Below are 18,326 nucleotides of genomic sequence, written 5' to 3' on the forward strand. Positions count from 1 at the left end.
TGCTCTAAATAAAGAAGACTGCATCTTCCACAACTCTGACTCTTATAAGGACGAGTTCTTATTAACTGAATGTCTATTGTTCATTGTTCTTGTTAGTTTATTTGTTCTTCTCATTACTCAACACGAATACCGTACCAGGGCAATACCGACTGCTGGAGACAAAGTCCTTATGCGTTGTTACATAATTGGCCATTAAAGCTGATTCTAAATTCTGATTCTGAGACATGCTAAAATGAGATTCTGCTGCATGCCATCCAACAGTTATGGTTTCAAGCTATGTGAAAAATTTGTTTGATCGTTTTGGGTGTGGGATCCTCTTCTTGCTAGAGTGACCAACTCAACCACAGTGGCTGAGTTTCCTGATTGAGGAGTGGAATGTCATTCTCACAGCAGCATATTTGAGCAGACTGTTGACACTAAGTGGAGGAGGAGCCAGGCCATTATGGGTGTGGTTGATCTACCATAAACTACTGAGGCTCATAAATAAACAGAAAAAGTGTCACTATGTCTTGTTTCTTTGCTGTTACTGATGACTAAAATCCCCCAAACCAACAAAGAACACACAACATTAAATAGTGTTAGAAGGATAAATTAATTTCTAATCAACAGTGACCTATTTCCCAAACTCAGCTGGGGTAGGCTTTAGTTTACCTACGACCCTCACAAGCATAGATCATATAGTGTTGAAAATTGATGACTTGACAAGAGATGAGTCATCATGCAGTATTTTAGATACACAAATGGATCTTCCTTTCAAATACAGCATTAAGTTAAAGGTAAATAGACTTTCCAATGATACAAAATTTTTCTTCAAGAAAGATTGTTACAAGAGAAATTATATGGTAAACAAATGTGATAAAACTTTTGTTTTGAATGAAATTGGGAATTTCATTGAACACCAATACTTGTTTTCACAAGGCTTCTTCACTATGGGTGCCTTTACAGGCAAATTAATTTGGTGCCTTGTCTAATCGTAGCAATTTGTGTGTGATTGGAGCATTGTCACTGCTCTTGGCTAGTATGGCAACAGGCAATGTAGTGGATTTTGGTTAATAAATTCAGAATGAGGGGGTGATAACCAGTGGAGACGTAAATACAGGTATGTTCTCAGTAGGCTTTTCTGTCTGCCTGTGCCCTGATCAAATTCACCTTAATTGTGTTCGACCAGCTTTGCTAAGAGTTAGACGTGGTCTGGGTAGGCGTAAGTTTAGACTGACTTTCTTTCACCAAATTAACCATCTGCCATGCATACCTCCAGGGAAACACCCTCAAGCCTTGCGTTTGCGCAAAAGTCAGAAGCTGTTAGCATTTTCTCTCCACCGCACATGTGGTGTCTACCAAAATAGATCCTTAAATGTCAAAAGCCAATTAGCAGGAAAATGCTACAATCAAACAACTCCACCATTTTATACCAACAAATCCATGTCATGAAATTCATCATACCTGTTCAAATGTTCTAACGCCTGTGTCATAACTGCATTATAGGATATATTATGTTAATCTGCATCGCCTTAAATTCAACATTCCAGTTTGAAATAATGTGTTGCTAACAAAGATGGATAGTTAGACAAGTTTGTAGGTGTCCGCACAACCATCGTGTTTTCATCATCCACTTGAACGATCTTTTATCTCTCACTCACTCTAATTTATTTATTTATTTTTTGTCCTTAGAGCTTCGGAGCAGCTCCTGTGGAAATCCAGGCATTCCACCTAAAGGCATACTGAATGGAACACAGTTCAGTGTGGGGTCGAAGATCCGTTACAGGTGTATCGCTGGCTATGTCCTCGATGGCCATTCACTGCTCACCTGTGTCACCAATGCAGCAGGTGTGTCAGTGTGGGACTTCCCTGTGCCAATCTGCAGAGGTAAGAAATGTGTGATGTAGCCATCTTAATATGAGTTTCCAGATCATTTGCTTAAGAGTAGATTTTTTAAAACATTAGCCAATTTGAGCTTCAAATTGATCTAGAATGGATGAATGGATGAAATAAGGATTTCCATTTAACCCTTTCAGAAAAGGTGATTTCACAGTTCTGGAGTACATCCAGGTTTTCATTAGCGCTGTTACTATTGATTCTTTTTCGAACTGATTATCCTATCTGCTACTCCAGTGAATAATCGCCTCTGTGTACCCCCCAAATTAAAAAAGCAAAGCAATTTTTTCATTATTAACATACATATTATACCCATTTATGAGGAATGGATGGATATCCTTGAGTTGTATATATTGCGACGGATTGTATGAAATGCAGAATGTGAGTTGAAGCAAATGAATGGAAGTACCATAATTTCTCCTGTATAATGTGCATCCATATATAATACGCACCCCCAAAGTTGACCTCAAAATTCCGGAAAATCCTTCTCCCTCAGTATAATGCATTTTTACAATGCATGATTTTGCTTCTACCCATATCATCAAAACATAGTGTTAGCTATAGTTTGTTTGTTTTTACAAATATTTATTCTAAAGCTAAACAATTTATTTTAGTACACCAGAGTTCTTTTTTATATTTGCTTGCTTTTATTTTGAAATTTACATCACTACTTTTATTTAATAAATGAGAAAACACAGTTGCCCTAATATGTTTGATTACTTGGGCAGAATTTGTAAGATATGAACATTTGTCAAACAAACCATGAATTTAAACCAGATTCAAATTAAAAGTTGGGGAGGTCAGCAGACGTGTGTGCATCTGCATTTGTGCGTGGAAAACAGGGACGGTGGCACAAACATGGTTCTGGCGAAAATCTTTTGTGGTTGATTGAACCCCAACCCCAGTGTGTATTAAGAAAAACAAGAGTCAGTGAATGGTGACTACTGAAGCAATATTTACCGCCTCCTTCCGTGTTCATTGTTTCGTACACACGCACGGATGCTGACTTGACTCAGTGTTGTTTGGCTCAGTGTTTTTCCATCCTTATCTGGATGACAATTTTTCAAAGCAATGAAATTATTCATGGTTTTAGCAGTTACAAAAGTGACCATGAGTTGGAGTACACAGATTGAATTTCTTGGGCAATCCTCCAAGTAAAACCCCCCCATTTAATGTTTAGTTACTGTCAAGCAATATATATATATATATATTTTTAATCTTCAATAACCTAACAAGACTCATTCATCTGAAAGCAAACATGAAGCAATCTTAGATGAAAGAAAAGATATTTAGTGTGCCGGCGGAGGGCGAGGGGATGATAAAGTGTGGAGGGGATGTAGTCAATTTGTTCTCAATCGGATATCATCCCAATCTGTTTGGTATAGGTACACTTTGACCCCAAGAGAGAAAGAAAACATCTGTGATACATTTGTGTTTTTGAGAGTGGATTGGAGCACAACACAGGATAACGTTGTGTTCCATTTCACATGCATTAAAAGTGCATCAGGTTACATCAGCATGACTTTTTCTTTTGCATGTCAAATCTAAAAAAAAATGTTATGTTTATTCATACACTGTATTGGCAAAGTTAGTTGAATGGCATCTCGAACCTATCTGCACAGTGGTGAGAAAAGAGCTTCTGAACATTTGACACATTATTCATTTGGCCCAGGAATGTGTACTGCTGAAATATTAACCATCAGCCTTTTTATCTTGGTAGCACTGGGACTTCCCGACTTAGCTTTGTTTGTACCAGCTGTTGGGAACATTTTAACAATTCTATTTTTGGTCAACTGCAATGACTATGACATGATCAGCTGTTTACCATGACACTCTGTACTTATGAGTACTTGATTATTGATAACCATAGTTCCTCATCATATTTATTTCCTCATGATCAGAAAAACTGGATTTACATAGTAAGTTCAAGTGTCCAATTCCAATCCAGTGTCTGCATGCGATTTTCTTTTGGACCAGCATGTAAACTGTGCCAACCAAATCATGCCAGCGCTGTGGTGAAACCTGATGGGAAAATATGAAAGTCAAAACAATCAACAACATCAACATACTTTACTACTGAGTTGCCCTGGATTGACTCTAAATTGAATTTGGGGTTGGGGTTAAACTTATGCTTATTAAATTGAATGTATTGAAATCCAATATGAACAACAAATATAAATGTTAAATCAGAACATATTCTTGACACAGATTTCCAAATATTAATGACATGTAATCACTCACAGCTTTTAGATTCCTAGACAGGAAATCTTTACAAAGTGCAAGTGCTCTTTATATTGCAGTATGAAAGTTTGAAAAAATATGTGGAAAGCAGTGAGCATAAATTCTGAGTGGAATTTAGGAATCCATTTGTTTTAGAATTAAACTACTGTAGTTACCAATAAAGCTAACATACAGTAGGTAAGAATATTTTACTCGTCTTGGCGTCTGGGCTGTGACACTATTGTTTTCCCGCAAGTGAAAAAAGTGAGTCACTGCGTCATCAGAGAAATCATTTTTTTCTCCTGAAACATTGGGATAGGCCCCACCGGGTTTGGGCAAGAGGGAAGTACACCTGGGACTGGCTGTCAGGAGCCTTTTGCCCGTTCCTTAATTTCTAACAAACAACCAAATTGTTTTTTAACGCTTAATACCATCTGTGATAATTGGTTGGGTTTATCTATTAATTCCAAGTTTTCAAATATAGAAAATCTTTACTTTGTTCTTTTCACTATACTACATATTGTAGTAGATTTAACAAGAGATGTTGGATCTCAGTTTCTTTTATTAACGTACCCTATAGTCTTCAAGAAAGCAGATGCACTATATCACTTATTTTGTTGAATACCTGTACTTTGTTGAGTACCGTTACAACATATTTTATCTTCAGTAGGTAAAAAAAAAAAAAAACCTGTTAATAATGGGTTGAATTGAATTGAATAAGAAAAAAAAAAGCAACTGCAAAGAGCCAGCAGCACAGACTTGCACTTGCTATTCCATTCATGAATGCATAGCACTCCTGAAGGTAAACGATCGAGTGAATGTGTAAGAGGCGAGACCCTGGAAGAAACAGAAAGCTGCAGCTGGAGGTCTTATGTCCATAAAGGAAGGTGTTAGCTCCCTTCTTTCATGGGCCAGAAATTGTGCTCTTTTTGAAGCCAGAGGACCACTGCTTGAGCCCCCTTTCCCCTCATCTTAAGCCACTGCATCTCCTGTGTGTTAACAGATGGTCTTTTGATCTCACGTCCGCCGAGATCCGGCCCTCTTTACCCACCATTATTACATACACCAACACATACCGTCCATCTCTCCAGTTCCCCAGTTACCTTCACTGTCTCGTTTCCTGTTTCTAACCCCTGTCTTTTGAGGTTTTTTTTATACCCCTCTTTACCCCCTTCCAAATGCTTATCGTCAGACCAGCATTTGTGTGGGGAAAAAAAAACAAAATGGATGAACAATGGATGTCTATTTCCTATCGCTACTCTGTTCTTCTCGAAGCATTCGACACAAATTTGACAGCCACAGTCAAGTTACTCTGCCTTATAATGCCATTTGATGCCATTTACAATCTTTACAGTAATCACAAGATAATGTGTGCAGTGTGATCCCATTTAAATAGTACAGCATTCATCGTGAAAGTGTTGGTGGAGACATTTCAACTTTTGCAGCGTTTAAGTGCAAATGGTTATTCAAGGTTATTTCTTTTCAGTCCTCATCAAATATACTTCATGTGATGTTCTTTCCCTCAATGACAAGAAAATGGAAGAAGATATGCTTAAAGAGATGTGATGTCAAACATGTAGAGAAGAGTTGGAGAAAGAAAGCTTGTTATAGAACAGTCTCCGTGAACTCCAAGGGGAACAGCTGTGTAATGGGAAATTAATTATTCTAATAATGAAATGCTACTAACCGTTAGACCATTCCATTCCCTTCATCTAAATTGTCTGTGGACATTCATTAAACCAGGGAGCGAGACAGTAAACCGGGGCTTTGTGGCACCATAACAATGTAGTCTATTGATACACTGTTAATTTAGATGAAGACTAATATTCAGCGGATTAAAACATTTTATCAGAGAAAGACCTTGTTTCTTTTATAATGGCTTCATCAGAAGTTTCTTCTCTTTTCCAAGTTCATTTGCTCAGACAGTAATTTTAATGCAAATTGCATTCCAAATTATTACGCAAATAGTGTTTTTCTCTGATTTGCCTACGTTTTGAATGGAGTTGACAGTCAGTATAATTTTCAAGTCATCAACTTTAGAGTATAATTTGAATGTTTTCAACTTTAAAATGGTAGTGTAGCGATTGTGCAGATTCGATAACAATGTCATTAATTTAGAATAGAAAGCAACACTTAGAGTTTCATGTAGTTTTTTTTATGGCATGTTTAATATAATTTCTGAATTATGGGGCACCGTATCACTTTTTGTATGTGGAACTTTTAGGGAAAATGATGAGAAACCTTTTTGTTAATTATTGATCAATCTCAAAACCGTGAAGGTTGCTACACTCATGAATTAAATAACAGTTCTCCGCAACCAGAGGCTTTTTGTACTCCCGAACTCAAACGCACAAAAACAAAAGGTTGCACACAGCAATTTTTATTGAAATTTTAATTGGATTTATCAGGGGAATCTACAACGAAAGACCACTGTAAGACAACGAACACAAATGAGGACAGATGAACATTGGCTTAGCTTATGATGTGGAAGGTGAGTCAATGAGGGTGGAAAAGTCTGGCATGCAGGTTGTGAGGGTTTCAGTTCTTGTTAATTTAATCCAAGTATGCAGCAATCCGTAGTCTTTATAGTCTGCAAAATTGGATTTACGAGTGTTGATAGTGCAGGTCAATCTTCAGCGTTCGCCCAGAGGATAGGGGCCCACCAGAAGTTCGAACCAGATACGTGGTGTCCGCTTTCATCCTTATTTGTGACTCATAAGCTCCACAAAGGGCACTTTCTAGCTCATGCAAGAATCCTTTCCCCATCGAGACTGGTCTCTGATAGGTCAGCATCACCTCAGGGTGAGGTGGGACTGTTTGGCTGGACTGGGTGGGTTGAAGAAGGCAGTGGCATGAGCAATGACAGCCCCAGGGAGGAACGAAGATGAACCAGGCAGTCAATATATGCCACATAACTAGTGGATGTCAGATAACGAGTCCATTATTATTATCATTATCATACAGCATTGGGTGGCACAGTGGAGTAGCCATAGAGTGTTGGCCTCACAGTTCTGAGGACTGTGCATCAAATCCCGGCCCAGCCTGTGGAGTTTGCATGTCCCTGTGCCTGCGTAGGTTTGCTCCGGGCACTCCGGTTTCCTTCCACATCCTAAAGACATGCATTACGTGAAGACTCCAAATTGTCCCCAAGTGTGATTGTGAGTGTGTCTGTCTCAATGTGCCCTGCAATTGGTTGGCGACCAGTTCAGGGTGTACCCTGGCTCCTGCTTAATGACAACTGAGATAGACTTCAGCACTCCTGCGGCCCTCGTGAGGATGGGTGGCTCATAAAATAGATGAATGGATGAATGAATGAATGAATGAATGAATGGATGGATGGATGGATGGATGGATGGATGGATGGATGGATGGATGGATGGATATAGCATTGACTAGTCCCCTGCTCATCTATAACTCCCGTAACAAATGTTCACGGGTTATGAATGCAAACACGTACTTGTTGTTTGCAAGGACATATGTGTGTTGATGTTTTTTTCTTCCCCTTTTCTAGCTGGTGCAGTTGTCAATTGATTCAACATCAGACATTCAAGTTTGTAGGCATTCAGTCACTAGTGGTGGTCTTTATTATATTCCCATTAAGTCCATCTGGTAGTGTGGAGGAAGGCACCTGTCTGAAGTGGCGTTCCATCAACTTTAGATGTTACTCTCAACCGATTCCTTGTTCTGACCAGGGTGCCCAAATGGCAGTCCTTTGAGTGAACAGGAGACAGCTTGGCTGAGGGTCCATCTGGGGGTGGTCGCTAATTAATTTAGCGCAACAATGCCACCCACGGCTGTCCAGTCTTTACTGTAACGTTCTGGCTGGTAATCCATTTCATGTTGGAGTGCCGAAACAAATATCTGTCTCCTGGCCAGCGATGGATGTTGTTTCAATTACTATTGGTGTCCCAAAGCCTAATGTCTTCGGAGTCTGGCTTTGCTTTCCCGTGGGAATGTCAGCTAAGTTCGCTGGGGTGCAGGGTATCGTCCTCCTCCTGCATATTCGTTAAAGTAGGATGTTTGTGCCCACTTCCTGTTCCTCAGTCTTGATTTCCCTGCGTTCCATTTTATGTCACAATTCATTGCATGATGACTCAAACTAGGTTTTCTCCACATTTTTTTGGGAAATATTCAAGGTTAGTTAAGATTTCCTGAGCTAACCTGTTTTGGACAAATTTGCTCTTGAAAAACCTGAAACCGAAGAATAATTTTATAGGATTATTTTATCAATAATGGTAATCTGGTGTTTATTGTTCTTGGTTGGGAAGGGGAAAATCGTGACAAAAACAGCCCACTTACCTTCGTGTGCACCAGTCCTTGAACTGGCCAGGTCAATCCCCCTTCAGAGCATACATTACATTTTTCTTGCAGAAGAGGAGACAGGACATAGTATTCCCACAAAAGGAGGAGCTTTTGAAAGAGGCTCCTTTAAAAACCAGCAAAAGCATCACAAACCAATAAAATAGTTAGGTGATGCCCAGGGCTCAATCAAGTTTTTGCAAGCAAGGAATTTGGACCTTAAATGGGAATTCCACTGGTTTGCATTAACAATGTATCCAATAGGTCATGTACTCTATTTTGGCAATACACAACAATGTGATGTTCAATCCTCTCTCATTTAATCGTCCTTTTAGAGATTTTTATTGACAATTCTGAATTTTCAGGGGCTCTGCCATTTTCGCAAGTCACATGACCTACGTGCACGGATGTGACATGTTACGTGCCGCAACAAAGGCTTGATTACATGGATCACCATTATGTCCAGCGCTAATTTCTCTAATTTATCCTCATCTGATGAAGAAATAGCAGTATCAGTTGATCGGGAAGACCGACGAATACTTCCATACACAGCCATGAGCTCACTCCCTGAGCCCTGGAGCTCGCTCGCACGGCTCAGGGAGTGAGCTCAGGGCTCCCCCAAGCCCCAGAGCTGTGCCGCTCATGGCTGTGTAAGGAAGTATTCCTTTGCATTCCTCATAAACCAAGCGGTCGAGCCGCTCATGGCTGTGTATGGAACTATTCCTCCATTTTCCTGATCAACCAAAACTGCTATTTCATCAAATGAGAATAAATCCGAGAAATCAGCGCTGGACATAATGGTGATCCATCTAATCAAGCCTTTGTTGCGCCACGTAACACGTCACATCCGTGCACGTAGGTCATGTGACCGCCATGGCAACACCCCTGAAAATTCCTTCCTTGTTTGCCATTCTCCAGGCCTGCTCTTTTTTTTTTTTTTTTTGGATGGTCCCTGTATTAGTCGCAGAAGTTCTCATAAAGTTCCAGGTGCTTGGAAAAAGCAGTGATAATTTTATCCTCCATTATTTTGCTCAAAGGTTAATTGAAGAATCTAATTTGCCCATTAGTGTGAATATGAGTGTGAATGGTTGGTTGTTTATTGGTGTGCTGTGATTGGGTCGCAACCAGTTCATGGTGTACCCCGCCTACTCCCTGAAGATAGCTGGGATAAGGTGCAGCACTTCTGTGACCCTTATGACAATGAGTAGCTCAGAAAACGGATGGATGAATGTGACATTTTGCTCAATAAATCCAGGGCGTGTGTATTTTGGATTCCAATTGGCTGCCATAATGCAGGATCTTGGAAATTTTTTGAATTGAATTGTCAAACGCAAATTCCTACGTGTTATCAAGAGCAGAGCAAATCATTTCTGTATTGGAAGGAGATGTTTGATAATTATATTCACAATTATTCCTACATTTATAATGACTTGTTTTACGCCTTCTTATCTATATTATGGTACGTTATCACGAGATAAATTTGCATCCATTCTGAACTTACACCATCCGATTGGCTGGCAAACGGTCCAGGGTGTGCCCCACCTTCTGCCCAAAGATAGCTGGGATACCGACACTGGCTCTGCTTCCACACGGAGGAGCCAGTCTAAACCCATATTATTTTTTTCACATAATATGAAGTTTATATTTGAACAGTCATAAATGTGCATTCTCGTGAGGAGAGTTACAATGCCATACTTGTCCCAATGAATAGTTCTGTTTAGTCCCTTATCATATTGACTCTCCACTTTTTTTTCTGAATTCTCCCATTCAAAGGTTTGAAAAATATTACCACCAATAATTTTTAATCTACAACAACAAAAAAAGATTTTCAACCTTTCCTAAATTTAAAATGACTTACAGCTTCCTAAAAGTACGATTTAATGTAGGCCTGAGGATTACTGCCAAGTAAAAAAAAAAACTTTTTTGATATATAAAATTAAACAAGTTCCTCCCTATCATCAGGGTGGATAATTCTGTGTAGGAAGACAAGTGTTATATTATTTATCAAAGTCAAGGGGAGAGAGGATTAATCCCCTCCTCAAGTAGCATTAGATTACTGATGGCTAGGATGTAAATGAGCTCAACGAAAGGAGTTTTAATCCTCCCCATCTCCCCCCCTCATCCCCCACCGCCACTGATTTTTAAAAGAAACCCATCCTTTTTTTGTCTTAAATCCACAGCATGCTGTAATGATTTGCTCATGAATACATTTCACAGCATTCAATGCCAATTTTATTTCACTGAACTTTGTCCGTAAACTATATTCCAAATACTGCCAAGCATTCCAGTGAATACTGTTGGATATTTAAATGTGAATATACAAAGCCTGTAAGGCATTATCTCATCCAAACCACTTACAACTCTGTAAGATTTTTGAGCTGCTGGCTCATTGATTAACTGAACCATGGCTGCTTCTCAAAGAAACTTCGAAGATCCCTGTCGTGCTACGCTGGTATAGCTATGACTCCCAAACACCTAATACCATTGCACAATTTGACTAAGTTACAATTCCAGATACATTTTATTGAGTGAGGCTTCCTGTGACAGTAGTTGTCTTGTATCGTACTTTATTTGATGAGATACTTTGTTTAATTTAACTTTGGTGAAAGTGTCTCTTTTCCCATTTGTCTAGCTGTTAGGATTTCTGCATGTCTGTCTGTAAGAAGATTGCATTTTTTTAATGCATTTTGAATAGTTCACAGTATTGTTATGCACTGCAATAAAGAAGAATTTCTAACTGACACTATTTCTGTCCATGGTACCTGTCTTGCAGATACGTGTTTTCTTTTGAGCCTTGAATACAAACGCTACACTCTTGTAAACGTAAAGCAAAACATGGGGATGATACAGTACAATATGGACACATCCACCTTATCCAGAGTACACATACATACAGTATTATTTATTCCATTGCTTCAAATGTGATTCAGATTTTATTTTGGTATTGGAATTGATTTAACTTGCCAAGCTAAATTATTTGGCTGCTTTTGTTGCTCAGATTACACTTTTTGTTTTCTGCGTGTGAAAGCAATTTCCCCAATGTCTCTGCAGGGAACAATATGGGTCAAGTTTAAGATAAAATGTTCATCTTGATGGCAATACAGTACTCGTACATGCATCATAAATATCAACACTCAACTTTGGCAGGCTGCTTATTAACTTTTTTTTTTAATGTACCAGTGGATTAGCTGTTTCCTGGCAGATGTGCATTAATACAAAATCTTAAAAGATTGTAGTCAATGTTCCCTCTAATTTATGTGTCTGAGCAAGCACACTAAGCCCCTGAGTGCTGCCTTTGACCACAGTGAGCAAGATCAGACGTGGGCACTGTGGTCAGGTCCGTGTCATCCAATGAAGTTACAATGCTAATTAAAAGAAGCAGATTACAGCATTTACATTTCCATCACAACACTTTTATTAAGAACCATTTTATTTAAGTGTTTTTGGAAACTTACAATGAAAATGTCAAGAAATGCATGTTCTTTTAACAACACACACAAAAAATCACGTTGCTAACCAAACAAGCCAACTACAAACTTTAAATTTGAAAGCCAGATTCTAAATTAATTACATTTTTTATCATTCAAAATTATATATCCTTCTGTTTTTCTTGGTGTAAAACTGAATTATTGCTTGCACAACATCTTTTGCAGTGGATTCTGACAGCTGAACGATGCTCCCAAACAATTTTATGGGGAAGGTTTTTTTATTTTTTTGCTCCCGGTGTTTAAATAGAGAACTAGCGTTTTGTGCGTTGTATTTATTGTCTGTGCTTTCATCCATGATGAGGGTGTGCCAAAATGGAATTTTAACTTTATGCACCATCTCATCCTGCCGTATTTGATTGATTTGAATGAAAAAATTCTGGTATACTCAAATACTTTGCCATGCTCGTTTCTTTTCTCTCTGTCTTTGGCGCTCTTCCCAACAACAAACAAACAACAAAGTTCTGATCCCCATTCCCATCTTACATCTCTGTAGCATTTTAACAAATTTCAAATTACTTGCGTTCAGCGTTGTGTCCAGCTTCCACGTTTCCTTCTGAAAACTCACTTCTTTGGCATCCAGTTTCACTGCTTTTTTCTTCCATTTTCACATACTCCGACAGTCAATTCATCCTGAAATAGTTTTTCTTATTTTACTTCTGCCATTATTATCAAGTCTAAACGTAAGCAGCGTGCCAAGCTCATCTTTGCTCTACATTGTCCAGACCGCTTCGCTCACTAAACACCGGTGGTGGCCGATGCATAAGGACGCTGTTGTTGTCAAATTCGTATGTGCATTGTGCCATTGGATGTATTAGCCAGTCATATTTCAGAATCGCACAAACTGAATATTTGTATGTTATACTTTTAATTCCTATTGGATTTTTATTTTCTGTGTGCAACGCAAAATGCCTGTGCGCGGCGACTTGATCAGCAGCGCGCAATTACGCACACGTCCAGCTTCGTGTGACAGTGCTGTAGACATCTAAATATTTACTCTATATGAATAAATTCCATTACCTGGTAGAGGGTAATACTGCAGTAATAATGATATTTAATGTTTTATTTCTTTTTTCTTTATTTGTAACTGACTGGCAACAAGTCCCAGGTGTAGTCCGCCTTTCACTCAAATTCAACTGGGATATGCATACCTGAACAGGATAAGCAAGAATAGATGGAAGGATGTTAAAATGTAGTTTAAAACTAACAGCAGCTTATGTGAAATATTTTTTTCAAAAGCCATTCAAAAAATTCAGCTAGCCTTTTGACACTGAATTTGTAGAGAATGTTTTCAATCATTGTGTGTTCTTGAAATGGTGCATTATAAAATTAAAAATAAATTGTAAGTCATCCAATTTAATAGTTTGAGAAACACGAGTCTGTACAGCTTCCTGTAATGCTTCCAGTAATGGCAATTACCTTATCTACACCGACATGTAAATGGTCTTCAATCAAATATTTGTAGTTCAAAAATACAGCTACCAATTTTATCCATGAGTGTTCAAATTAATTTTTTTAGAATGACGTTAAATGTCAAATTGACTCATTTTCCTGTACTCCATAACAGAAAATGTTTCTGTGGTGGTTCAGGGCTGTGTTTCATTTCATTTCATTTCAAAATTCTCAAAGAAGGGCAGTGAGCTAACTCAAATGTGTTGTAGAGAGAGGTTTATTCAGTTAGAAATTTCTCATTCTTGTTCAAAAGAAGAAAAAAAAAACAGCTCACTAATATTCTAAGGTCATATTAAAGTTCTTCTAGATGCTGGAGAATGCCTTTGACTGGTGTCATATTAAATGTGCTGACCATTGTGTACCACATGAGCAATTTCCATTTAATTCAACTTTAGTTTTTTGTTATTATTATTATTTTTGTAAACCCTGCCACGATGTCTCTGCTAAGTTGTGTGCCACTCAGCCAAACAAGTGTGTTGTGCTGTTGTTACAAGACCAGCTCCAATTAAAAAATTAAAGCTTGCTTTTGGTGGACGTTTGATTGGAGTCATGACGTGAATGCCGAATCAGCTTCTCTCATTCACCATTTTGAACCTCGTTATAAACACTTTGATCATATGCTATGATTCTCCAAGAATATAGCGAACAACAATCCCTGGTTCAGCCATTAGTTTTTGTCGACGTCTCTCTCTGAATTTCATCATATTTCTTATCCCTTGTCCAACTGTAGAATGAAGTATACACGAATTATTCAAGGCTGGCGACTTTGACGCCCTCTATTGATCCTTCAAAGACTCAGCTGGCACAGCATGACATATAAGAGTTGAATTATCAGAAAACTGTGAAAATCCTGTCATCATTAGAATCCTTAAGAATAAGAAAACTAATAAGGGACAGAGAGGATGGTTGTGAAAAATAGAGCGGAATCTGAGAGACCTTGGAAGGAGAGGAATGGGGAGAGGATGTGGAAAAGCTGTGAAAAAAATATGCAGAGCGAAAGACTGCAATATTCAAGTCCATTAACGTTCAATGCTTGTGCCACGCTCCTAACATTGGATAAAACTGACAATTTCACAACATTACAAGCTCTGATAATCACCATTTGCTTGTTTACTACAACACGAGGGGGTGCTCACATGAAAAAACTACATATAAGTGGAAAGTCTGTTCTCTCACATAGATAAGATGTGGATGTAAAATAATTTGACCACATTTGAGTGACCAGAAGAGGTATCTTCAATTTTATCAAATCTTTTAATCAATAAAAAAATTTTTTAGTTGTAGACATATTTTAAGTTAACCTAAATTTGCTGTTTAAGGACAGTAAATTAATAAAGTTTTGGTTCTGACAATTTCCTCACTAGTTTTGCCTGATGCTGCATTTATTTGAAAGCCTCATCTCATGTATTTCTATGCTCAATTTAACATTTGAAGAAACTGCTCTCTTCTTACTCCTCACTTGTATTTTCTATTTGGCACCTGATAGCGGAGGACACGTGTGGCGGAACCTTAAGGGGTTCCAGTGGCTTCATATCCAGCTTTGACTTTCCCAGCTGGGGCACCTCAGGCGCTGGAGGACTGGGCAGCAGTGGAGAGTGCAAATGGACCATCCTGGCTGACCCGGGGGATACCATCTCATTGGTATTTACAGAATTCCAAATGGAAGAGAAGTCGGATTATCTTGAAGTAGAAGGATCAGAATCGCCTACAATCTGGTGAGTGAAATTCGCATTTTATATAACTGGGAGCATATCACTTAACATATATAATGTACTTATCAACCCATGGGTGATTTATCACAAGGTGTGCTATACGAGTTCATGTTGCGAATACTGCATTCTTATGTGTAATAGCATAAGACTAAATGGCAAGTTGAAATTTTCATATTCATGTTTCAAGTATTTATGTACTGTTAGTTAGTCAGTCAAGAATAGACTCTTAACATTGATTTATCATACAATATTTTTCCGATTATGATTTCTTTATACTGAGTCATTTCATGAATATTTTATTTGCCAGATTTCCATGAATTTAACAGGTTTTTTGCTTGAATCATTTTTAAACACCTGTTTGAAAAAAGGGCTGCATTGATCGAAGCTGTAGAGCAGGGGTCGGGAACTTTTTCGACTGAGAGAGCCATAAATGCCAAATATTTTAAAACATAATTTCAAAAGAGCCATGCAATATTTAAAAAACTAAATACATGTGTATTTGCGCATTTATGTATACCTAACAATTTTAGAGTACAATAATGTCTCTGAATTCTTTTAAATAACATTATGATGTTGCTAACCAATCATGACAAAAGGACTTCTTACCATTAATGCGACTTCAGGTGCTTCCTGGTTTTGCAAATGGCTTGATCGTCTGTTTTATACATTGTCAGATTAAGCTTCACCCAGGTGTTGAGATTTCCATCTGTTAATCGTGAACGTATTTCAATTTGATTTTCCATCACGCGGGTTGGATGATGAACAGTTGTAGCCGACTAAGGCATGTCTTTTATTTGTTTGATTTTCTTGTCTTTATGTGAAGTTGGCAAAATGTTGATTGGCAACGTTGAGTATGAATGCTTTGGCATTCTCCCCATCAGTGAAATTTAAACACACAGCAGAACCCTCCATCTCCACAAAGGCTGTCCAGTCTTGTTGAAAACTTCGGGACTCCTCATATTTTTTTCTTTGAGCGACCTTTGTCAAAAGCGTTTCCATAATCAGTTGTTCTGACACGATCAACATTAGACCCTGGTACACCTGTGGACATCAACTACCATGCAAAAAGTACGGCAACCCACTAGGCCAAACTGTCTTACGTCATTTGTGTTGCCTCCCACACCGAACGACAGAAACCCCACTAGGACAAACCTTCTCTGTACGACAGAAATCACATGTACAGTACGTCATTATGAGGGCTCCGGGAGCCATATGGAACCACCAAAAGAGCCAGTTATGGCTCGCGAGCCATAGGTTCTCGAGCCCTGCTGTAGAGCATTGGCCTCACAGTTCTGAGGTCCGAGGCACAAATCCCGGCCTCCCTCTGTGTGGAGTCTCCATGTTCTCTTTGTGCCTACGTGGGTTTTCTCCGGGCACTTTGGTTTCCTTCCACACCCCAAAAATATGCATGTTTGCATGTGCCCTCCGATTGGCGGGCAACCAGTTCAGGGTGTACGCCACCTCCTGCCCGAAGATAGCTGGGATAGGCTCTCGCACTCTCTCGCACTCCCGCAACCCTCGGGGGGATAAGCGGCTCAGAAAATGGATGGATGTTTAAAAAAAGAGTAAAGGCAATTTCTTTTAAATTGGATTTGGCTTTGAATCCCCAGTTGTTCACGCACATTGTTGATTAAGCTTACATTTCTTATGTCATTTAATATGGATGTGAGTGAGTTGGTGGACAGTGTTTCTCTTGAAGGCTTTGACTCAAGCTGGTTTCTATTGTCATTTTTAAAATCCAAATCAGTCAAAACCAGTTAGACTGACATTAAAATGCAACCGATTTTTAGGAATATGTTCAGTTTGGTCGGCACAAAAAGGACAAGCAAGTAATCACATTAAGCAATTGCCCCGTCCCCATAAAATTAATTGTCCTTACTCGCAATTTTTATGTCTCTCTAACTGGCCGTCGGCCAAACAGACCTTCGAGCATCTTCACACACGTGTACGTAATGATAATCAAAAGCCTGAAAACCTCACAGTTGCCCAGCATGCCGGCTAAAGCATTTGGCACTTTTTCAGGCAAACTAAGTTAATCTGGAGCAAAACTGATTTTGAGACTTACACTGTCTGTAGTTAAACAAATTTTACTATGATTGGAGTTTTACATTATGTCATCTCACCAAAACATGACACATGACGTGAAAACGTGACAACTGACTTCCTCCAGTTCTATCTGTATACCAAGCAATTGGCCAAGAATAAATGCTCACATCTTCCCTGAAGTGTAAGATGTTTTGTTTTATCTGGGGTTTTTCTTTTTCGTTCGTTCTGTCTGCCAGCCACACATGTTGTATTGCAAGGCAGTGACGAAACTGACGAGCTCTGTCGCACCAATGCCAGTTGTTAGAGAACCGGCTAGAGGTCCTTCAGAACAGTATTAGCGCTGGTAGCCTCACAGAGTCCTTCCCTGCGAGGCGCAGGAGGGAAAATGTCATCCCGGGGGACCAAAGCACATTGTGTGGTTTTTGTTATGGTTACTCATGGTTAGTGATACAGAAAATGAATATCTATCTATCTATCTATCTATCTATCTATCTATCTATCTATCTATCTATCTATCTATCTATCTATCTATCTATCTATCTATATCTATCTATCTATCTATCTATCTATCTATCTATCTATCTATCTATCTATCTATCTATCTATCTATCTATCTATATCTATCTATCTATCTATCTATCTATCTATCTAATCATTTGAGCATTTAACAAATAGAAACAACGTTGCAACCCAAATGTACCTAAAAAAGAAAAACAAAATACTCTGATTCTTCAGGGTACACTCATGACTATCTCCTGTTCCTGCTGTGCACCTTAACTTTTAATATTTACTGAACGCTTAAAATAAAAAAAGGTGAAGACAGTTTTAATAAAACTTTAGAGAACTAATTTTTCACTGATAGGGAAGAATATATGCTACTATTAGATTAAATATATGAATGTGTTAAAGTGGTGTTTCTGAGTGATTCTTCATTATTTGAAGCTAAATCCCTCCTGTGATCGAACGCTAATGTTACCTAGACCATTAATTGGGCTTTCTATTCACTGTTAACGGTCTAAAATTATGTAATGTATTTAAAAATTCAATGTGTAATTTTTATTGTATTTTAGTTTTTTGTGCATTTAGTTTTAAAATCAATTTAAACTGGGGTGCTAATGAATAGCTTAAAGTAGTGGTTCGTAAACTTTTTTTGCAGCGCCCTGCTTTTTTGAGATGATAGATAAAGCATCTGCCCAACAGTTCGGAGGACCATTGTTGAAATCCCCGTCCCGCCTGT

General features: G+C 38.6%; 1 protein-coding gene across 4 annotated transcripts in view; it reads left to right on the forward strand.

Moving 5' to 3' along the window:
- LOC133500874 (CUB and sushi domain-containing protein 3-like) overlaps window positions 1-18,326 on the forward strand; it is a 299,335-nt gene that overhangs the window by 76,321 nt on the left and 204,688 nt on the right. For all 4 annotated transcript variants that reach the window (XM_061820098.1, XM_061820099.1, XM_061820100.1 and 1 more), the window contains 2 exons: window positions 1,672-1,866; window positions 14,818-15,046. In XM_061820098.1, coding sequence (XP_061676082.1) covers window positions 1,672-1,866; window positions 14,818-15,046 — 424 coding nt within the window. The remainder of the gene's footprint in view (window positions 1-1,671; window positions 1,867-14,817; window positions 15,047-18,326) is intronic.

This window comes from Syngnathoides biaculeatus, chromosome 5 (genome assembly GCF_019802595.1).
Source record: "Syngnathoides biaculeatus isolate LvHL_M chromosome 5, ASM1980259v1, whole genome shotgun sequence".
In the NCBI taxonomy this organism is placed as follows: domain Eukaryota; kingdom Metazoa; phylum Chordata; class Actinopteri; order Syngnathiformes; family Syngnathidae; genus Syngnathoides; species Syngnathoides biaculeatus.